General features: G+C 39.6%; 2 protein-coding genes across 9 annotated transcripts in view; both read right to left on the reverse strand.

The window, feature by feature from the left end:
- Positions 1-856: 856 nt before the first annotated feature.
- On the reverse strand, positions 857-17,777 carry ctcf (CCCTC-binding factor (zinc finger protein)). 5 transcript variants are annotated; one of them, XM_026174821.2, is made up of 17 exons: positions 17,264-17,777; positions 15,080-15,228; positions 14,393-14,573; positions 14,116-14,252; positions 13,817-13,936; positions 13,148-13,327; positions 7,951-8,166; positions 7,702-7,864; positions 6,450-6,620; positions 6,204-6,337; positions 6,001-6,121; positions 5,582-5,731; positions 5,319-5,479; positions 4,472-4,654; positions 4,218-4,353; positions 3,885-4,127; positions 857-3,635 (listed from the first exon to the last, which is right to left on the reverse strand). In XM_026174821.2, the coding sequence occupies exons 2-17, from the start codon at positions 15,107-15,109 to the stop codon at positions 3,391-3,393; spliced, it is 2,571 nt and encodes an 856-aa protein (XP_026030606.2). In that variant the 5' UTR covers positions 15,110-15,228; positions 17,264-17,777; the 3' UTR covers positions 857-3,390. The 5 variants fall into 5 exon arrangements, with proteins under 5 accessions (XP_026030606.2, XP_026030605.2, XP_026030608.2 ...); XM_026174820.2 differs by having other exon boundaries at positions 14,116-14,270; XM_026174823.2 differs by lacking the exon at positions 15,080-15,228.
- Positions 17,778-18,274: 497 nt separating this feature from the next.
- The window catches only part of ripor1 (RHO family interacting cell polarization regulator 1), a 62,025-nt gene continuing 57,048 nt past the window's right edge, over positions 18,275-23,251 (reverse strand). For all 4 annotated transcript variants that reach the window (XM_080303744.1, XM_080303743.1, XM_080303745.1 and 1 more), the window contains one exon: positions 18,275-23,101. In XM_080303744.1, the coding sequence (XP_080159870.1) occupies positions 23,004-23,101 (98 nt within the window). In that variant the 3' untranslated portion in view covers positions 18,275-23,003. The remainder of the gene's footprint in view (positions 23,102-23,251) is intronic.

A 23,251-nucleotide genomic window follows, 5' to 3' on the forward strand; every position in this document is an offset into this window, starting at 1 on the left:
GATCTAGAGAAAGCTTTGTGAGGAAGTCAGGTGTGGCAGAGAAGTATGTGAGGGTGGCGCAGAACAGGTACAGTGTGAGGACAGAAAGGCAGTGTTGAGGTAGAAGGGACAGATGGGTTGAGGTTACATCAGGGATCTACTTTGAGCTCCTTCATGGAGTGATGATGGACAGGTTGACAGATGACATTTGGCAGTTTCTGTCTGCCAAGATGTTCACAGGTGACATTGTGATCTATAGTTTGGAAAACAAAAAAAACAAACGACAGGCTGGACTTGAGGTGCTGAGTGTGTGACCACAATGGACAGGATATACAAGTATATCGGATGGAAAGCTAACGTTGAGTGCTTTGGAGACAAAGTAAGAGCTTCAAGGCTGAGACAATTTTGACATGAGCAGTGAAGACACTGGCTGTAGAGTAGGAAGGAAAAAAAAGCAAGAGCACAGATAAGGTTCATGGGTGTAGTGAAGGAGGACACGCACAGGGCTGGTGTGACAGAGCAAAGATGTTTGAGATGGAGGCACAAGAGCTGCTGTGGTGACCGCTAAAGGAAGCAGCCGAAAGAAGATGATGTGCAGATTTTGACCATGTACAGATAAAATACTAAATAATTATTCACTTGTGCACCTAATTCTCATTTTCTGAAGTCATTATCGATGTATGATATGTAATCATTCTACCTTGTAAAAAACAAAAAGCAAACCAAAAAGTTCAAAGAAATCAATAAAAGCCCCAAATTACTATGGCAATCATGCCCATTGGTGTTTGTAAACTGATCACAAATGTATTTTATAATCCCACCTTTTTGAATAACTACACGTTTAAGTTAAAGAACAGAATTATGCAGCAGTCATAAGCCCATTAAGATGATTTTAATTTTCATCATCTGTACAATTTCTCATTTTCAAAAATGACATCACAAACATTTGTTTTCTTGGTCTTAAAATGGGGACACTTAATCTTAAAACTATTTTCTCAATTTTTCTGCAAAAACAAACAATATGGAATTTAAAAAACAAAACAACCCCAAAACAAACAAATAACAACAAGAAAAAACAAAACAAAACAAAACCCGGCACTGATTTCAGAACAGTCATATAACCTCAAATCATTCCATCAGGACATGAATATGACAGATCAGGTAACTGAACATTGTCTTGTTACACAGGAAGATGCCTGACCACAACTGTACAGTGCAAATCTGATTCATTTTTTTACACAACTGGGCATTTACATTACAGAAGAGCTAAAGTCACCTTATGGCTGTAATAATCCATAATTCAACTGTCTTCAGAGAAATCAAATCATATTATCTGTTGACACTTGGATCTTGAGGAATCCTGGAAACTGAGTGGAAGTGAGAACGACAACATGGAAATACAAAAGTAGCAATTTGCCAAACAGCTCTATCAATGGGGCTTTTCCATTACCTCAAGTTGGTTCAGTCTTAGTGTAAAGCAGTTTAGCTAAAACCTAAAATATGATATGCACACTGCACTACCAGCTGGAAAACTTGATGGTGGAGGATGGTGCAGCAATGGCAGAAAACAGCTTACATTAGCAGTTACTTTTCAGTGTTCATATAGCTGAAAGCCACTGATGTACTGCAAAAATAAGGCTAATGTGTGAGTGTGCAGACACGAAGAAACTGAAATGTATGAAGAACTGAACGCAGAGGCTTAAATGCAGCTTTCTCTCAGAGATGACGAAGGCAGGGGACCAACTTGGCCAGATAAGATCCAGTATGTTGAACAGTGCATTTGCACAAGGGTCATTCTGTCCCTACAAACGAGTTCCAAGTCACTTCTGTTTTTAGATACAAACCCGTCTTCAAGCAACAACTTACAGTCCACTAGAAGTCAAACTGGCCCCACTACGCATTGAACTCAACCAACTGCAGAGAAACAGTGACAACTACAGAAAGATCAAAAATTTAACTGTAATGCATCACAGCAGACACAAGCTAACCAAGAGACAGTCGGGGGTGGCAGAAATCAATTCAGTTGATTTGAGTATATATGCTAATCTGTAGAATGAAAGCATGATGGTGAGGGCCCTTCGCTCAGGACACTCAGGTTTAGAAAAATACATGCAAGCCTTGCTGTCTCTTTCCCAACACATGTTCAGATAATAAAAACATTCAAAGGTGTTAAAATGTGTATGTACATGCACTCCATCCGCCACAGCTAGTTTTCACTGATTATTGTAGATGAAGAACGTGTTTGAGCGACTGATTTACAAAATGCATAATGACTGTTACAGTAAGAACTGGGATTAGCTGAAGTGCTTGGGGTGTTCAAAAACCACTGCTATAATACGATATTGTATAAGTAGGATTATCCACATTTTCTCCAACCAGCGGGGTTTCATGAGACGTGTACGACCCTTTCCTTCAAAAATGTGGACAGGAGGAGAAACATTGAGTGACATATGAATGACAAATATCTCCCATGTGTGAAACAGTTGAAGTTTCGGCTGCGTGTGTGATATGGCCAAACTCATTTATGAGCCGTCTCATCGTTTTAGTTTACATAAGTTGACTGGGGGCTAGTTTCAGTTCACAACAAGGTTTAACAAGAAGGCTGAAAAACTATCATCACTCACTTCTATTGATGTCAACACTTACCCCATGCCTACTCACAGGAAGACTCATTCTGCTAACTCAGTGTACAAACAGCTGACTAATAACACCACTATGGTGACCATGTGGCTTTAGGAAAAAAAAAAAATTTAAATCACAAAACTAAGCAAAAATGGCATCTGAAAGTACCAATAATGTCATTGTTAGGAAAAGCTACATTCTCTCTCTCACACACACACTCTCACACACACTCTCACACACACTCACACACACGGAATTTGCAAAATCAGCATAGTTGTAAAGAACTGCAAGCAGGACATCTCACAGTTCTTCTTCTAAAAAAAAACAAAAAAAAATACTTGAATGTAAAGTTCCATCAAATAATGTTCTCATATTAAAGACATGGAGAGGGTGTGTGGGTAGAGACTGGCACAGGATGTGGCTTTGGGTAGGAATAATTAGCTAAATCCACTTAGAGCCATTGAAAAGACATTCAAACTGGAAAAAAGCATTTAACAGCAGAGAGCAGTTTTAGCTTTGACATTATCTGTGTACAGTAAGGGTCACGGAAGGATGTGTGACAGAGTCCTGAAACATGGGCATACAGGCTGACACACGGGGATGTGAAGACATTGTGTTTAAACACATACATGCAGCTTCTACTCTTAGTGCACGACTGCTCCTGCTGTCGCATTCGGAAGCCATTTTAGCAGAACGGCTGCCATTGGATGAAGCACGAAATGAAGGCCATGGGGAAGTATGCAGTAATTTTAGTCATAGTCCGGCTACATGTGCGTTTCTGTGTTACGTTCACCGGTCCATCATGCTAAGGATCATCTCTGGTGTCAAATCTCCGTTGGCTGAAGCTGCCGCTGTTTCTTCGTTCACAGGAAGCTCAACAGTCTCTACCCCTTCATCAAGCCCCACCCCCTCCACAGTGAGGGCCACTCCCTGCTCCAGAGGAGTCGCTGCAGAGGCATCACCTTCCTCCTTCTTCACTATGATGTTCTCCACTGCCCCAGTGCTCTCATCCTCCACTTGAATGATGGCAGCAGCTAAAAAGCACAACAGACATATTTCTTACTATCCATAGCACTATCAAAAACGACAGGTTCGTTTACTAGAGTACTCGTCTTCTACGGTTATTAATCACTAACATATATGGCATACATTCATTTCTAATTTGTCACAGACACTACAGTTAAAAAAGAAAGCCCGTTAATGCTGGAGCAGGACACTTTACTATTCATAGAGGTTACTCTTCTTAGATTACTTCTTTTTTAAATTTGTATTTTAATGCTCACCAGAAGCAGTTGTTTTGGTAGCAACTCTAACGGACTTGCTGGGTGTTGGAGGCTTGGGGGCATTTTTGGGGGGGCGGCCTCGTTTCCTCTTGACTGGTGGCTCATCGGGGGCTGGTACAGGAATGGCGGCTGGAGCCTGGTCCAGCTCCATGCTTTCTGGGTCCTCCTCTTCCTGTAGAAGTGATGACTCTTCCTCACCCTCACCCTCTTCCTCATCATCATCCTGCTCAGCATGATCCTCATCTGAATGAACACACACAAAACAATCTAGTTGAACATAGTTACAGAAAAACACAGCCCTGTATAAACCCCAAAACGGCGTCCACGTCTCACCACTGTCATCATCATCATCCCTCCTGCTCCTCATCTTCCTCTTTCTTCCTCTTCTTCCTTTCTTTGGGATTGTAGCTCCATTCTCAGCATCCTCCACCTCACCGCTGCAGTTCTCCGCGTGGCGAGCCATGGTGTTCTAAAAGAAACACACCCGTAAACAGTCTGTGTTGTGACTTGCAGGTAACTAGCTGGCCTAGGAGTTGACCCTTAGCTTTCACTTCATGTGTGACAGCTAAAAACACATGTAATCTTACCCTTCGGGTGAAGGTCTTGTTACACTTGGGACAAACAAAGGTGGCAGGGATAAAGTTGGGGTCATGGTAGCGTTTGAAGTGCATGTCCAGGAGCTGCTTCTGTCTGAAGGTCTTTTCACACTGGCTGCAGGCATATGGTTTCTCTCCGGTGTGGGTTCGGCGATGCATGACCATGTGGCGCTCCTGGACACAGCAACATGAAAACACAGTTTTCACTGTTAGCAGCAAATATTATTTCATATATCATGCATGCAATAACGGCCAGCAGTTAGATAGTTGACAGACTGCTGAATGTATGGTCATATGGTCTCATTTACACTGTGTAGTGTTGTGCTGATGACGTCAGGAATCGATAATGGTCAAGTTAATAGCGATACAGTGATCAAGGTAATTCATATCCTAATTGATGTATTAAATTAGTATTGTCATTGTGCTAAGACTCTTAGCTTTGTCCACCATGACTGGAGAAGTCAAGAATACTGGTGGCTGCTGGTGCTAGATCCCTCAGCCTCCTTGTACATGCACCTATGGTATGAATTGAGGGGGAAAAAAAATCCTATAATGAAATTCCTGAAAACGAAATCCTACATCATCTCATTCTCGGTGTCCATACATGCTGACCTGTTGGGGTAACGCCTCAAAAACAGTTTTAGTGGTTATCCATCATAACACCATACTGTCCCAGTACAGTTTGCTACTATCAAACTGCAGAGCCTTCAGCTTCCAGACTCACTCTCAGACTTTTAAACACGAGTAGATGATTCACACTTGAGACTAAACTGAAACAATAATATTACTACAAATATGAAAAACCTGGTTGTCACACAATATCAGTTGTATTACAGACCTGGCGACAGCAGTAGTCACACATGTCACATTTGAACCTCTTCTCATTCTTATGTGACTTCTGGTGCTGGATCAGAGCGTAGCGCTCATGGAAAACTGCGTCACAGTAACGACATTTCTTTCCGGTCTCAATGAATGAGTGTTGCTTACGAAGATGGACACCTAAGATAGCACACAGATGACAGGAGAGTAAATTAGGTGGCAGAAACAGCAAGTTAAAGTAAAGTACCATGTGTGTTTGTGTGTTTACACAGTGTGTTTTACCCAAGTCACTTTTGCGCGCAATGACAGTGTCACAGTGTGGACAGTGGAATTTGGCCACATTTTCAGTGTGCTTCTGCAGAATGTGCATCTTCATGGTTCCACTCTGGGTGAATCGGGCATGGCAGATGTAGCACTCATAGGGTTTCTCTCCTAAGAATGATGATTGAGCACATACAATGTTTTACAGTTTCATGTTTTTCATTTCTTTCTCATTTCTCAAAGAGGCCCATATGCCAATATTGGAGTAACTGGGTACTAGCAGTCCATACCATTTCTAACTTGAGTAATTTAGTCTGGGAAGCAATTTATTATTCTTTCGCATGAAAACAATCAATAAAGCTGTGCACCAAAGAAAACACTTCATTGCCCTTCAGTTCTTTAAACACACAGGAGAGGAGCAGTTAAGGTGTCGGCTTTACCTGAGTGTGTCCTCATGTGTCTCTTCAGCTTGTAAGTGTCTCTGCTAGCGTAACTGCAAAGACTGCACTGGAATGGACGCTCGCCGGTGTGGGAACGAATGTGACGCTTTAATTTGCTCACCTACACAACAGTCACACACAAAGTTACATTTTGGTAAACACTTAAACACCAAGAACACAAAGCAGACAATAGATAAACTTGCCTCCACACTGGCATAGTCACACATGGAGCATTTGAAGGGTTTCTCGTGTGTGTGCTTGTAGCGACGATGGCGAACCAGCTCTCCACTAGTCACGAAAGCCATATCACAGTCTGTACACTTGTGTGGACGAGTTCCTGCATAAATAAAATGTAAGCAATCCTTGCATACTTGTGTGAAAAAAAATATTGAACTATCAGGCACAGTACAACGTTGTACATTTTAATGACACCACAGATTCATGTTTACCGGTGTGAGTGTTGAGATGGTTTCTTAGCAAAGTGACTGTCCTAAAAGCTCTTCCACACAAATGACATTTGTGAGGTCTCTCATCTGTGTGGCTCTTCATGTGCCTGTCCAAGTTGGAGCGTCGAGGGCATGTGTAGCTACACAGCTCACACTGAAATGTCTTCTTCACTCCTAACAAACAACAAAGACATCGAAAGATTTCATATTCAGTAACAGTGTTTGTATAGCAAAACAATGCAATGCATTTGGGGCTAGCTGCATCTACGGGACACGCGTCTTTAACTAAAACAGTGTTAACTTACAATATTACGTTTCAACAGTTAAATACAGCTGCTGAACCATTAAGTTAGGACTGATTGTACATCTCTATTCATATTCTTGTTGTGTGATCACTTTTGTTTTGATCGTTCAGAGCTGATTTATATCAGAGAAGACAAATAAACAAGACTCATTAAGTCAATGTGCATAATCTGGACTAGGTTTAAGTTTGTTTGGCATAACAAAGATGGATCCTTGCAACCAACTTACTATATCAATTCCCTAGAGTACCAGGATTATGAACCCATGTACATATATAGATTTTGGGAATCATTTTTAAAGAACTTATATAAATCACTGCAGCACAAAACAAACAAACAAATAAAAAAAAAAAACACATGGCTGTAGGGTAGGTTTGCTAAGTAAAGCTAGTTTTGATTTAATAATTGTTTTCTGTCACATGTTCCTGTATATTACTGTAAGGTACAGGAACCTAGATATTAATGGGGTTTTTTTTTTAGCCTTAGGCTGTATCTGCTGGCTTGTTATGTTTGGTAACATTGCCACTCGAGTTTTCATTAATGGTTTCTGTTGTCATTTTATCTTATCTCATTCACACACTAACATAGTGGTGTGTATGGCTGCAGTAGCCTAAACAGCCAGCTGATCCTCCTATGCTGTGTATTTCAACTTTCTGTGGTTATAAGTATGCAGCTATGCTGGGTTGGTGCAGTGCTATTCTCCAAACCCATTTAAATGTATTTATAAAGCACATGAAACAAAGGTTTAAACAATAAATTAAGAGATACACCACACATACAAATCATACAAACCACAGAATAAATTTGAGATTTAAGGCATAACATGGGGAAGTAATTCATTCCACAATTTAGGAGCTATGACACACTAATGTACAACTGAAGCAGAGTTGTACCGCCTCAAGTGGTGTCAAATCAATCTGAGTAGGTGCTAATGGAAAAAGCCCTTTACTTACCCTTCTTCTTTATCTTGGTAGGTTTAGGTGGTTTCATGTTGCCGACCACTTTCTCAGCATTGACCTCAGACAGAAGGCCCTCCTGCTGTTCTTCCTCAAAGTCATAGACACTGACATCCATATCCTTGTCTCCCTCAGCATAACGCAGACGACTCTTTTTACCCTGGACAAACAGCAAGTTCAGTTTCAGTACAGCAAAGTCTCTTAAATCTGCATTTACAAAAATAACAATCCCACCACCTTTCTTACCTTTTTGATCTTCTTAACAACTCCAGATGGTGGCTGATAGTCTGGGTCCTTAGCCCAGGTTGGGTCGTCATTTGGAGGCTGAACAGGCTCCTCTTCCCCCTCTTCCAGAAGCTGGTTACCCACCTCTTCATCTTCCTCCTCGTCAGGTTGCGTTTCTGCTCCTTCCTCCTCCTGTTCCACAGTCTCCACCTCACCATTAGCACCAACCTTAACTACCTAAACATGAAAAGGCACAAACTGCTCAGTCAGGGGGTGTTATTCAAGTTTTTATTCAGAACATACAGGCACTACAATTGAGTTAAATGCACTTTTGGTGCAAAATTATTACCAAGAGTAACAAAACAGAGAATGAAAGCAAAAAAACCCCACCAAAACTTAAGTACTAATGAACCAGTAGAGAAAGGTGAGCAGCATCTTAGTTAAAAGGGGAAACTATAGTTAACCACTTTTTAGTGAGTGCTTTCTTACTGGCTTACCAGCAGAACGTTCAACAACTACCTCTTTACATCACCCTCCAGAATTTGAAGATTGGAACCAAAGTATAAGGTTTCAAATGATAACAGAATTGCTACGTTAAATGTTTTTTCCTAATTTCTTGCTAATGTATGTCCAGTACCGGAGGATCAGTGGGAAAGCCAAGAAAATATGTAAGTGGTTTGCATTTTGTTTCACCACAGGATCTTCAGCAAGTTAATTCTCTGTGGAGAAAGTTACTCTCTCAAGGACAGAGAGGAAGTCCACTGGTACTGATATGTCTTCCTAAGTTTCCAGTTCAATTTTAAAATTTCCCTCCTTTTCACATTTTCCATTATAGCTCTTATGATTTTACACTTTCAATTTGTGTAATCCTTGGTATATTTTAGAAATGTATCGAATTCCTTGAATTGATTTATATGCCATTAAGAGAACCTTTAAAAACAACTGACACATCTGCTTCAACATCTTTCTTTTTAAACGCATTTCCCATATAATGTCGATTTTTGTGAAAATCTATAGAAGTCTTGATTTGTCAATCCTTGTTCTTTCAAATCTTCAAAGCATTTTAAAAGTGGTCCCACTAAGTAAATGTTTTATTTAACCAAACCTATGTCTTTTATCCTATAACCTATATCTATATCATTCTTAAATCAACTATCAGTTTTATTTGGGCTGAATTCAGGGTCGTATATTATCTAGTGTATCGGTCTATAGAGTTCCTTGGGTTGCTTCTCTCTCACCACACTGAACTAAGTCCTAAGAGATGTTTATATCCAAGGGTTGGATTCATTAAGGTGGAGCAGGTTCTGTAATGGAATATGACTTTATATTTCCATCTCCTTCCACTGTGCTGTGCAGACTGAGTTACACATGTTCGTCAAGGTTGTGATCTGTACTGCCCTAAACTAATCTCTAGTATTTGGCAGGAAAAGACGTTCTTTGTCTTTAGCCACTTGCAGGGTCTTAAGTTTAATCTTGGGTCCTTTGCCCTGCCAAATAAAACAGCAAAACCACCTGTCGAGCTCTTGAAAGACTTCTCTTTCTTCTCTCTAAGCACTTCTGGTGCATGATCATGTTCCAAGAAAACCTTCCTGTCTTGAAAAACAAACCCCTTTTTTCTGCCAGACAATTTTGAAACTTCTTCCTTTACCTTGAAGCTGCCAAACTTGGCCACTATGGATCACTGAGGGGCAGCACATGGCAGCTTCAGAGCGACAGAGTGGTGAGCGCTCTCCATTCCCAGCTCCATAGCATGTGAAATAGCCAACTTCTCCCTCAATGCATTTTCTACAAAAGCAGCTACATTGGGCAAGTTTTCTTCTATTCTGTGAATTCTTTCACAACTCGACCTTCCTTCTTGGTCATTAACCTGGCTTCCAGCCAGCTAGCATGGGTATCAATATTCTTTCTTCTGCTTCTGTAATTCTTTTTTCAGTGTGGTCCATTCCCTTGCTCATTTTTACAATTTTACCTTTAATTTCACAGAGTTCAGTACTGTTTTCATGGCAGAAGTCTCTTAACTCTTTGAGGATGGTTTGAACATTAGTTGAGTTGCTAGTATCCTGTTCCTCCATCCCCAAGTGGCTCTCATCAGGGTCTTCTTCCCACACAAATAGGGCCTTTATCTTGAAGTGGGACACTCTTGTATGCCTTCCTTTCAGCATAGTGATACCATCTCTTGAGTTCAGTGGTCAACTAGTTGTGTGGATGCTTTAAGCATCCACACTATTGAGTTCCTGTTTCTCTTTATTCTTTATTATTGTGTGGATGCTTTAAGCATAAACTATTCTGCTATTTCTGCTAATGATCGCTATGACTTTTGCTATTTTTTGCTATTATACTTTTTAAAATATTAAGCTTTTTTCCTTTAATTTGTCCCATTGAAATGAATGGGAAACTTCCAAAATTCTGCTGAATTTTGCTTGTTTTTGAAACTTAACTACTTCCTCATACTTTCACCTAGAACAACCATTCAAACTTTAAAATGTTCACAAAATATTGGGCTATTCAGGTATGATTCAGCTTTTTCAAATCTTTTACTGTTTTACTTTTATGCCTCTTAAAGTTTTGAGTTGCAAAATTGTGATTTTTCACAAAATACATGCGTTGTTATCGTTGCTATGCTCTTGGCTTCCAGTGTGTCACTGAAGGTTTTGCAGTCTTCTCTTCATGTCCGAACAACTGTTTGCTACTTGCTCAATTTTCACTCAACTTCCACAAATTATACATCAAAATGTAGGTATTTTTGCTGGCTTTCAGAAAATGTCACTATCATTGTTGTGGGATTTATAGAATTTTGGCAAATCTCCTCAGACCAACACAATGTCAGAAAACCTCTCCATATAAAGTGAATGGAGAGCTTGTTCAAAATCACCGCTGGATTTCTGTAATGAGAGGCATATTCGAATCGTCATATCTCCTTAACGAAGCAAAGTTAAGACATGAGGCTTGTCCCGGTATATCTTCAGACACTCCTGACGCTCACAATTCAAGAATTGTTTTCTCACCTATTACCATTTGGCCATGAATTACGTTTGTTTGAGGGTAGGAAATTTGTCCCTCGCTCAGATTTCTTCAGCTTTGAAACTGTGGAAATGAACCACTTTTTTCTCTCGTCATAACTTTTTGTTGGATTTCCACAGAGACCTGAAAATTTCCATGATTGTTCACCAAAGCCTGCTGTCTCTTACGGTGAAAGAATGATATCGATACTCCAAATAGATTTAGAGTTAGAAAGCGTTGTTTGAGGGCAAGTCAAGGCAGTTTTTGCTTCGCTCTACTCAGTTATGGTGCATTAGAAGTAAAATATCTTTAATAATTCATATTTTAATGATAAATTGTTAACACTGGAAGATTCCCCCATCTCTTCTGAACAAAACGGTGTAAGAATGACCGCTCTAGCCCCTACGGTTAGGAAATTATGGTCATTTGTTTGAGGGGAGTCCTCACTATGAGAAATAGGCTGCAATAATCCTGTGCCTCTCTGTGCTGCGTGTGTAAAAAGATGCACCTGTTTTGGCGGGAAAACGTAAACAGCCACTCTGATTGGTGGATTTAAATTCGGCAGCTCTCTCCCTCTGTGTCTGTCTGTGTGTGTGTGTGTGTGTGTTTAGTGGGAGAGAGAGGACCCTGCCCTTATTTGGCAGCATGTCATTGTAGGATTTAAATTGAATATAGTTAGACTGATTGACTGGATTAGAGCCTGTGTTTGTGTGTCCCTCTGTGCATTTCTGTTTCAATATGCCTCCATATTTGTAATTTTGTAAGTTATTACTATTCTGCTAAATCATAGTATTTCTGGTACTTTTCGGTACTTGTGCTAAATACAGTATTTCTGCTAAATCATACTATTTCTGCTTTTCATAAGATTTGTGCCTAACATAGTATTTCTGCTAAATTATAGTATTTCTGCTTTTTATACTATTTGTGCCTAATATAGTATTTCTGCTTTTTATAGGATTTGTGCCTAATATAGTATTTCTGCTTTTTATAGGATTTGTGCCTAATATAGTATTTCTGCTTTTTATAGGATTTGTGCCTAATATAGTATTTCTGCTTTTTATAGGATTTGTGCCTAATATAGTATTTCTGCTTTTTATAGGATTTGTGCCTAATATAGTATTTCTGCTTTTTATAGGATTTGTGCCTAATATAGTATTTCTGCTTTTTATAGGATTTGTGCTTAATATAGTATTTCTGCTTTTTATAGTATTTGTGCTAAAACATAGTATTTCTACTAAATGTAGTATTTATGCTTAATCATAGTATTTCTATATATTTCTGCCAGGTCCCCAGGCAGCCAATCCTCTGTGAGGACTGAGACATTAGAATTTTCAAATCAGGGCCTGCACGGCTTCCCAGCCAATCATATATGTGTCCTGAGGCATTCAAATTTGCATATTGGGGCCTTCATGGCTTCTAAGCCAGCCAATCATATCAGGGCTGAGGAATTCAAATCCACAAATCAGGGCCTGCACGGCTTCCCAGCCAGCCAATCATATATGTGGCCTCAGCCATTCAAATTTGCATATTGGGGAATTCGTGGCTTCTAAGTCAATAAGTCATCCATGTCATATATCTCTAAAAATTCATATGTTAATGATAAATTGTAAACACTGGAAGATTCCCCCATCTCTTCTGAACAAAACGGTGTAAGAATGACCGCTCTAGCCCCTACGGTTAGGAAATTATGGTCATTTGTTTGAGGGGAGTCGTCACTATGAGAAATAGGCTGCAATAATCCTGTGCCTCTCTGTGCTGCGTGTGTAAAAAGATGCACCTTTTTTGGCGGGAAAACGTAAACAGCCACTCGGATTGGTGGATTTAAATTCGGCAGCTCTCTCCCTCTGTGTCTGTCTGTGTGTGTTTGTGTGTGCGTGTGTGTGTGTTTGTGTGTGTGACAGAGAGAGAGAGAAAGCCTTTTAATGGGATGATCTCATTGTAAGATTCAAATTCAATATATTTAGACTGTTTGACTGAATTGGATCTTGTGTGTGTGTCTCTCTGTGCATGTGTGTTTCCTCATGTGTGCATATTTGTAATTGTGTGGCTGTCATAAATTTTTTTGCAGATTTTTGTCACAAAGGCTTCTGAGCCTGACCTAAAGAATATACACTAATCATTTTTAACATTAAACGACTAAAAAAATTAAACCTTTGACTATAGTACATATATAATTTTCAAATGTCATGCATGAGTTTACAGCTGTACATCTGTGTACCTGAAAGCCTTCAGGCAGTGGAAGGGTGTGACAGATAACTGGGTCTCCATCTTTAGGCATTGCAGTAGTGTCTACAAAATTGCCCTGTTGAAGCGCCTCTACAGTAGTGGCTGAAACAGGCACCTGAACCAGCTGTAGCTCCCCCAAGCCCAACGCGGCTTGCTCCTCCATGTTCACCACCTGAGGACAGGACAACAGAAATCATGCCTTCTGATTCAACAGAGTAGTGAGATTTTACACACACACACACACACACACACACACACACACACACACACACACACACACACACACACACACACACACACACACACACACACACACACACACACACACCAATCTGGGGGGGTGGGTTTGCCTTATTTGATAGAACAGTGGAGAGAGGCGGGAATGTTGAGAGAAGTGCTAAGAGTAAATGGCCTTGGGATAGACAGGCCTGCATTAGTTTTAGGAATATGTGTCGCCTGCTCAACTGTGTAACCAGCACTCTACTGAAACTAATAGACAACATTAACTAATAGAAAACATAAACTTCATTAAAACTATATTAAAAGTCTACTGGCTTTGTTGACACCACAAATGGATAAAAGTAAAAAAAAAAACCCAAAAAAAACCAAACAAAACCAAACAAGAAAAACAAAAAACAAATATGAAATGGAAAAAAAGTACCTGTAGGGTGATTATCTGCGTTTGATCCACAGTTGTCACAGTAGCTTGGTGAGCACCACCTGGTACACCTCCGACCACACCCACCGCAGCTGATGATCCTCCCACTGCAGCATCTATTACCTACAATTATGTATAATAATGAGCACTGTGGTAAAGATGCATATTCTGGAAGGCATGCTTGGTACTCTAAATTCAATAAATGTCATATCTAAAACTAAAGTGACATCAAAACATAATATTTTCATTTTTCTTCTAAGTTTAAATAACTATTAAATCAAAATAATGTAACTGTAACTCACCTCAGTTTTCATCTGCAACAGGGTGGGATCCAATGAGTCCATAACCATCATTTCAACACCTGTGCCACCTTCCACACCAACTCCTTCCATTAGCTGTTGCTGGGATTGAGTGGCTGCTGCCATTCCTTCCCCGTGACCTGTTGGATAAAACAGACCTGTTGGATAAAACCTTTGACTGTTTTAATGTCAAAATGTCCCCGTTTACATTACAAATGAATACTTTTTTAAAATTTTTTAACAGCTAAACGGTAAAATTACATATGAAATGAGTAAGAACCTTGTTCTACGACAACTCCAGCTTGTCCCTCCACCACACCCCCAGCCTCAGCTGCTTGCTGAAGGAGATCCGCCACCATGGCATCCTGGCTGTGAACAGCTTGGATGGACGGAAACTCTTTGGTGGGGACATCCACAACCCCTACACCATCTGTTGGCCTCCCGTCCATGCTGGGTAGGAACTGAAATATTGTGTTGTGGAAACAAACATTTTCTAGCAGTGTGGGGCCATATTTTGTCTAGGACAGCAGTATACAGTCTTACAACTGAACACAAGAAGTTGACTAAACTATGACCATATAAAAACCAAAGGAGAAGAAACTAATCAGTAGCCGGTTACAGTTTGATCATGTATCTGTTCACCAGCATGTTAAACTTCCATCTCAAAACATGACATTTTTCTGATTTAACGTTCTCCCATTTCTATTGATACTGAGGATTATTGCACATAAAAACATGATTTCTGTATGCATAGCATCTACTTTCAGAACTTATGAAAATATGAAAAACAGATTATTCAAATATTTCATATCATTAACTAGTGAACCGGATATGTACAATATTAAGATTCTGGATAATATTAAAATGTAAAACAAACACCATGCTGCCACTATCAAGCTGTACTCTCAGAATGGGAACAAAGTGAAACTTATAAGGCTCAACTTTTTCTTAACACTACAGCTGTTACCTGGAATAGAAAGGATAATGACTTAAACATGACTTTGCCGACTAGGCTGCAGTCTGCAGGGTTCTTGTATCAGAGATCTCCTTTTTTTGCTGCTGAAAGCCCTGAGCTGTGCTCGATCAAATGCCTGCTACCTGACTGTCCCTGCCAACCTGAAGGACAGGAGAGGGATATATTACACAGCAGCACTATATGCTTATGTATTCCGTGCACATTCACAAGCAGTGACTTAAACTGCATCATAACGCAGGGAAAAGGGTTGTGGACCTGAAGGAGTACTATGAATGGAAAAAAAAGAAAAAGAAGTTTCGCACTAAAAGTGTCTACATTCAGCATGTATTTTTCTCTCTGCCGCTGCAAGATCACACTACAACATTAAAAACTATGTAGTGTTACACATCATGGTGAAATCTGATATAAAGAGGTTTAAAAAATATCTTAGAATAAAGGATCAGCGATATATGATTACTGCCATTTGCTGGTTTCCCCCCCTTGAAATCTTTTATTTACCAGTACTAGCCTGAATAAATCAGTATGTTTCAGGGTAGGCTGAATTTGTACTAACAGACTCATTAAATCTGCACTAACCCCCCCTCCCCCATTCTTCTATAAGACTAGACTTTATTAACAATGAAGAAAAACAAAACTGACACCATCACTGCTAATTGTTTAACTTGAGCAAAACCCTTAACTGTACACAAAGGGTGAGATCTAACAATCAGCTTTGAAATATGCTGACATTTTACACACCACACAGTCCAGAGAAAATTGCATTAGTAGCTCAAGAAATGATATGTGCCTAGATCTGAATACTGTGCTAAAAATTCACCCTTTTCACCCTTAAAACACCACACATTTAGAGATGTGTATGCATTTATATACACACTTGAGATGAAGTAGTGGCTGTGTAACTACTCTTACACACACCATAACCCCAATGTGATTTTAGAATACTGGCAATCCCTGAAATGTGTTTGTGAGATTCGACACATTTGTCTTTATTTGCTAAATGTGGGAAACTGGAGAGGCTCTGGCAAAGGCCTTCATACATCCTTCCATTTACAGCAGAACAAATTTACCACAAAACAGCAATCACTCGGAGCGGAGCAGTCAGTTGTCGTCCCCTTTCAATGCATTTATATAGCTGTATTTTTGTAGCTCTCCAAGCCGAGTCGTAGAGGGAGCTCTCTGCTGTAATATATATCTGTGGCTATGAGGCTCTAGGTGGGCTTAGAATAAGCGACGAACTGGCAACGGGTGTAACAACACCCGACAATTCAGAGCACGTCGTGATGGGCTAAAAAGGAGAGAGGTGCAACATTCAATAATGGAAGACGGCTGGGAGAACGCTAAATGCTCATCTGATCTTCGAGAACGCCAAAGATCGTTCTGCTGTGAATGCTTCGTCACTCTCCCGCACTTGCCTCGGAGTTGGCGTTTCCGTGTGTGTACTTTGCAACGAGGGGCCACAATAATCAGTTTGGTTCCAGTATTTCAGATGCGTCAGGAAAGTGCTGAGTAAAACCTTGGTTAGGGTCACGTTTCGAGACTCCGTTGCTTCGAAACATTCAGACGTATTAAGGGCGTTGGGTACAGAGGGCCTCAAGCCTGTCAGGTCGACGTGATCCTGTTAGCTTTGCTAACGGTGACTGCTAACCAACGCTAGTAGCTATCTCGCTTCTTTTTCCCCAAATATAGATTTGATTAAACGTTATGCAACACGCTAAAGCTCAAAGTAACGTGAACAGGATCACCCAAAACGACGCCAATGTCGCAACAATTATTTCGTGCTTGTAAGATTGTCTGGGTTACACTTTATATTAATGCAAACAAGCTAACGTTAACTAACTTAAACCCGCCAGTTCGATGTCGTCAAGGTAGCAAAAATGGGAAACAAAGAAGCGAGAAAATGGACGCCTTGGCCTAAACTCTCCAACCAAATCGACGGAGTATTCACAACATGTCTTCGACTATATTCTAACAAATACGTACGAAATACAACTGGATGTATACATATTTATTGTAACTTGTGTTTTTAAGCATATTTTGACAGGGTTTTCAATAACGATAGAGGGAGACAAACACTCTCCGACGAGCTGCCCGGACCCAGAGCCCCATCGTGACACCTAGAGGCCGATTAAAGATCCTGCAAACTCCCCCCTTATGTGAAAAGTAGTGATACTTTACCTCTTTTAGTCTGTTTCTCCTTCTGCTTAACTCGGCGGAAAGCACAGAGTCTGTGCTACAAAGTTTAGCCGACTAGGGAAAAATGCGGGCTTCTTCGCAGTTTGTTTTAATCCTTCTCCTGCTTTAGCAGAGTAGCTTCTGCCACAAAATGGCAGTTGGAAGCTCAGTGCGCCTGTGCGGCCGCTGGGGGGTGGTGTCGAAGCTGCTGCAGACACACTGATTGGCCAGGAGGGGCGCCCCGTTGGAATACAGTGAAGCCTATTTATCACAACGTTAGGAAAACGGACGCTTTCACAACCCTCGGAAATGCGACATTCACAAGAGAATAAACCCGAGGCGTTAACGTTTTCAATAAAACATACAAATGAAAACATGCTCATTTAGAACCAAAGAAAAAGTTATGTAACTGAAATGTTTTTAGTCTGTTTAATATTATGGGAAATATTAACTTTTTTTATTTGTGTCTGACACTAAAATAAAGATATGCAAAGCTTTTAGCTTTCCATTTATTACATGAAATGACTTGGATGATTATCCTGAAGATATACACCCACATCTGAGCTGTAACTGTGTCCTGCTTTTTTAAATCTCTCTCTCCACACACACACACACACACACACACACACACACACACACACACACACACACACACACACACACACACACAGCAGGATCAAAAGGTCCTTTTGCCATTCAGGAAGAAAACAATTAGGACAATTTAGCAGGTAACATTTTTTACAGAAGAAAAAAAAACCCCCAAAAAACCCCCAGTGAAAATCTTTCTCTCTCTCTCTCTCTCTCTCTCTCTCTCTCTCTCTCTCTCTCTCTCTCTCTCTCTCTCTCTCTCTCTCTCTCTCACACACACACACACACACACACCCCTTCCAAAATTTAGTGTTCTATGGCTAAAATTCTACTCTGTGTGTGTGTTTGTGGGGTGGTGGTGGTGGGTGGGTTAACACTCAGATACACAGAGCTCTTCATCTAAAGATGATCAATCGCACAGGAAGCTATCTTACAATGTTTTAATAGTTTTTTTCAATATACTTGACACAAGAATGTTTGAAAATACATCTCAGAACACTAGAAATAAAACATTTGTTTACAATGTTTCACAATTCCCCAAGCTTGATAAAAAACAATTGCATACATGTGTGTCCTGCAATGGGATTTCATCACTTCACATTCTCTTCATTCTTAAAGTATCTCATTTCTGTCTTATTGCATATCTCTTATAAAAAAAAATCAAGGCACTTAAAAACTGAGATGCCTTGATTGCAAAAGGAACACCTGTAGATTTCTGTTGTCCTATAGAAGTCAGTGTAGTAAGAACATTAAATACAGTGGTAGCATTGATATATACAGTGATTCCCTGCATGACATCAACTCTATAACAGGATTCCAGTGACAGTGCATTCTGGTGATCTTCTTAAATTGTATAATCAAACCAAAGATCATTATGGATGCTTTGAAGGAAATTCCAAGTTGTTTCATTTTTTTCTCCTTTTTTCCTCCCTTCAGCATTTGTGATGTGCATACGATAACTACAGCTGTAAAACACTCTCTTTTCTGAATCTATAAGTACTAAAATGTGACATCCAGCTCATATTTCATGAAGTAAAATAGACCAAAGTCCCACAGTTTAAATCTTTTTTGTTGTTGTTTTAAATCTGTTTGCCCAAATCCCTACCATTTAAATACATTTTTAGTTGGCTTTTCCTCACAACTCATCTCAGATGGGTGACAAATCAAAGGAAAACAATAGTAACATGCATGATCAATACATCTAACTAGAACAGCTTCAATACTCCATCAAATTGATTTGAGCATCTGGATCTCTACATTTTGGTTCAATATCTCTAACAGCCATTCAGTTGGGTTAAGATCTGGCACTTGTGTCTAATTTTGGAAGGGACCACTCCCATCAGGAGAGAAAAGCTCGCTGAATGCATTGCGATGACTCACAACTTTGGATTAATTTGATTAAATGGACTTAATCCATTAGGTAGTGCATTAGGAACCTAGAAACACATAAGGAAAAAAAATATTCTTGTTAAAAACTGCCATCAAGCATCAGTGAGACTAAAACTGCTGAGTTTGATATAACAATGAAAAATCAGACATTGTCATGAAAGTTCACAAAGCAATAAAAGTAAAATACCAGGCCTGCAGACACTATAGCCAAGTTAGTGCCTCACTGAACCACTACAAAAGTCACAGCAGCATTCTGAGGTAAATGCAACTGCTAACAAAAACTTTCACAATTACAAAGTCAACATTTTGATTCTGTATAATGTTAACAGAATTAGTTTAGTTTAACTGTATGCTACACTTTGCTTAATATAGAGTACAGCTGAGGCTGATGGGAATCAAATTTTGCAAAACCAGGTAGACATACTCAAGTATGACCCCATGATGGCAGTAGAGGGACAGTCCTCTTCCTTGCACCATTCTGATCAAAGATAGTCTAATTCAAGACCTTCCATCTGATAGCACAGCTATAACTGCTCATCTGTCAATGTTAATCCAACTGGTCTTTATCACAGTACTAGTGTCATACAGTATGAGATTGGGATATACAGCTGTAGGCCCCGAGTTAAATTCCAGTAATGGTACTTAGCAAATGAGAAAAGGCAGTATAGTGACATTAGCATCAGCAGTGTCACTGTAAAACTATTATAAGAATGCATTAAAGTGAGGAACTGAAGTCACTTGGACACTTTGGCATTTTCAGTCATATGTGTCATCTGTACATTACACAACATGTTTGTTTGGACTCTGTGTCCTGGTACAGTGTCCGAATCATGCTGTATCTAAACAAAGATTATTATTACCTGCATGATCCACAAGTACAAAACACTTTTCCCCCTTGTTGTTTGTTGAAAAACTAATGCGCTTTAAAAATAAAGGTCATTTTTTAAAACTCAATTTTTATATATATATATCTATCTCCATCAGCCAGAATTACAGTGGTCTGCATAATATTGTGTAGCATTTTCTCAAGCTGCCAAAACAGCTCCAACTAATTTAGGTGCGGACAGAGACTCTGTAGGGATCCCATGACACCCTGCAGATCTGATTGCGATCTAGGGGAGTGTACGGATCGGGTTCAAAGGTGGGATCTTTGTTTTCTATTCCTGAGCAGTTGTTTGGGTGGTAGAGCTCAGTTTCTTGCTAAGTCTGCCAATGTTAAGGAATCACTGCTACAAGTTGGTGTATTTGGTTTGCAGTAATGTTTAGGTGAGGCGTGCATGTCAAAAATAAATAGCAGGATCCACACTTTCTACAGGCACAGTGGACGTTTAGATGTCACTTCATTTTTGTAATAGTCTGTTTCTGATTTCACTGCACTAACCGAGATTGCCCCTCTCTACATCAGCCTTATTACGCAATTCTGAGCAGCTTTTTGGTTCAGCTCTGTTGAAAGAGCCAACCAACTAGTTCCCATGACATTAACATTAATAACAAAAAACCCAATAATACTATCACATACTTTGCTTTCTAAAGTGCTGCTCTCATCCAACATGTCCTGAGACACACGAGGGCTCTCAAGCGTTAACCTCTAAAAATCTTATTTTAATGCACAGTGATGCGGCATCGCTTACGGTGACAGTAAGCACTCCTTTGCACTCAAAAATAAAAATCTCAAGATATATTCCATAACTGTCTTTGCTAATCAATTAAATGGTCTTTGAAGCATTTCTGTACACCATTTTTCTATCCCTTAATATCCTTACATTCATAATCTTCTAGTCATTTCTGTGATGAAATACAAAAAAAAATGCATATTATTAAATTCAAGAATGTGTGTATTTTAAGAACAAACCAAAGTTTTTTCCATATTTAAGTTAGTATGCATTTCCACTTCAGTGAAGGAATGTCGACTTCTGCTTTAGTATTTGTATTTGCAAAAAGGTTTGCTCTTGGACTTTGGTGTTTTGGCTCACACGATGAACTGTGCCTCAGAGAAGGCTGATGTCTTTAGTTAATCTACCAACTCCACAGACACACTACTTTTTAAACTGTAGCATGTTCTGTTCATTAACTTTTCATGCGTTACATTCTTTGGTCTTTGTTTTTGGTGAGATTTGATTAGAATGTGTTGCCATGTAGAATACACCATGTAAAAAGTTCAGGTGTAAAGTCATCCTGCACGTCTTCAGTCAGTCTGTGTTGCTTGTGTTTACTTCGTCGACACTGACAGAGCTCAGTTTCAATATCGTGTCATAAAAAGCAGTATCTTCATTTTAGACATGTTAATTCATGCTTTTAGGTGTAAATATACTTTAATAGCTTCACAGTTAGCTAAGAACACTTTGCAAAAAAAAAAAAAAAAAAAAATGCTTCTTACAGCATTTCATCTGTAAAAATGTCAAATTCTGGTAAGCAAATAATGCAACATTAAGGCAGATTTACAAGCAACACCATGATAAAGTGTCTGATGGGCACTGTGTATGTAGTTTTTTTTCTTTTAAAGAACATAGGCTAAATGGTAACCATCACTGCAGACGTTCCACAAGCTGTAGTTTGTCTAATCTTCACTTGATGCTTGCTCTAAAGGCGAGGCCACCCATAGATTCCCCTGTTAAAATGTCCCAGTTCAGAGCAGAAATAAACAGGTTTGCAATAACTATAAGTGGGGGAGGGGCTGGTTGTCAGTCACCCTCCATGACATGTTCATTACATTTTGACACTTTGTCTTGGCACAGGGAGTTATACCTAATAGATGTCTGCTTAAGTTCCACGTCCACCACGTAGAGTTACTAAACTGGACCTGCCATATTTGAGCTAATAAAGTATGTGCTACAGACCACTTGAGAAATCTATGTGGCAGTGTTGGTAAATGTAATTTTAGTATGTTCTTATTCTGTTACTTATCACTACTTACCAGACTTGCCTGTGCATTGCAGGTTAGAAATCCAGCTAGCTAAACAAGCTTAGTTGTTAGCTTAGAGTTTAGTAGTATAAAGTTAGCAATTTCCTGCTCCAAAAAGCTAACATGGCAGTGGCAAGAATGCCAAAGTTTACACTTCATAATGTGGCGTCTGACATCACCATGTCCATCATTCATATGCAGTCTATAATGTGGTCCTATTTTTAAAAAAAATCATTTGGACTTGGCTTCAGATCTATTCAGTAGCAAGCAAGTAGAAGTACAGTAAATAGTTACTTTGACAGTGACATGTGGGGAGATAGTCCAAGCAGCCTTTAAGCTAGGCTGGAGACAGCAGCGCCCGTTAAGAAAACACATTTTCATGTAATAGCAGAAGTCTAACTCCCACTGGTATATGACTCTTAGTGTAGTGACTGTAATATCATTGGTAAAAACCCACAGCTTTCTAGAGCATCCAAAGAAATAGTAGTAGCAGTAAGTAAACAGTATAAAGATTTAACATTTTGCGCATTTGTGGACCCAGGAAAATAATTATAAACAAGGTGACTCTGAAAAGCTTTTGACTTATGATGTAGATGAATATTTTACATTATTAAGACGTCTGATGCATTTCTTGTTTGCAGCCAGTGTTGGAGTTTGTCCCTTTGAGTTTTGTTCTGACAGGATATATACTGCATTTAACACATTTTTCTTTATGTTTTTAGCTACAGTCGTAGCTGAAGAGGACAGTATACCCTATATTCCTGTGACACCATGTCAAAGCATTGCAAAAATGACATTATACTCTCCAGTGTTGTCACTGAATTTTTGTTTTCAGCAGCTGTAACCGCCTGTGTGCATGTTGTGTTAAAAAGCTGTGCTGGCCATGCTTCCTGGTGCAAAAAGTCTTGAGATGCTGTCCTGAGACGTCTCCACGTGTCTATGGGCCATCTTCCCTTCCTCACCTGCTCCACAACATGAATGGAAGAGCAAAGAAAATGTAAGAAATAAATTAAAGGAGGAAAAGACTGGATGGATATGTTCATTTTCTCCAAAGACATCTGTACCGGTCAAAGACAAATGGAAGAAAATAAAATATAGATTTCATTATGTCT

The sequence above is a fragment of the Astatotilapia calliptera genome, chromosome 7, assembly GCF_964374335.1.
Source record: "Astatotilapia calliptera chromosome 7, fAstCal68.1, whole genome shotgun sequence".
In the NCBI taxonomy this organism is placed as follows: Eukaryota; Metazoa; Chordata; class Actinopteri; order Cichliformes; family Cichlidae; genus Astatotilapia; species Astatotilapia calliptera.

Excerpts from the sequence above, each read along its gene's own strand:
- ctcf (XM_026174820.2), bottom strand. The coding sequence starts at position 15,109 with ATGTTTAAGTCATTATCCTTTCTATTCCAG. Across the intron at positions 5,480-5,581 it reads TGCGCGCAAAAGTGACTTGG|GTGTCCATCTTCGTAAGCAA; the intron begins GTAAAACACACT and ends GTGCTATCTTAG. Across the intron at positions 3,636-3,884 it reads TACCAAAACAACTGCTTCTG|CTGCTGCCATCATTCAAGTG; the intron begins GTGAGCATTAAA and ends TGTGCTTTTTAG.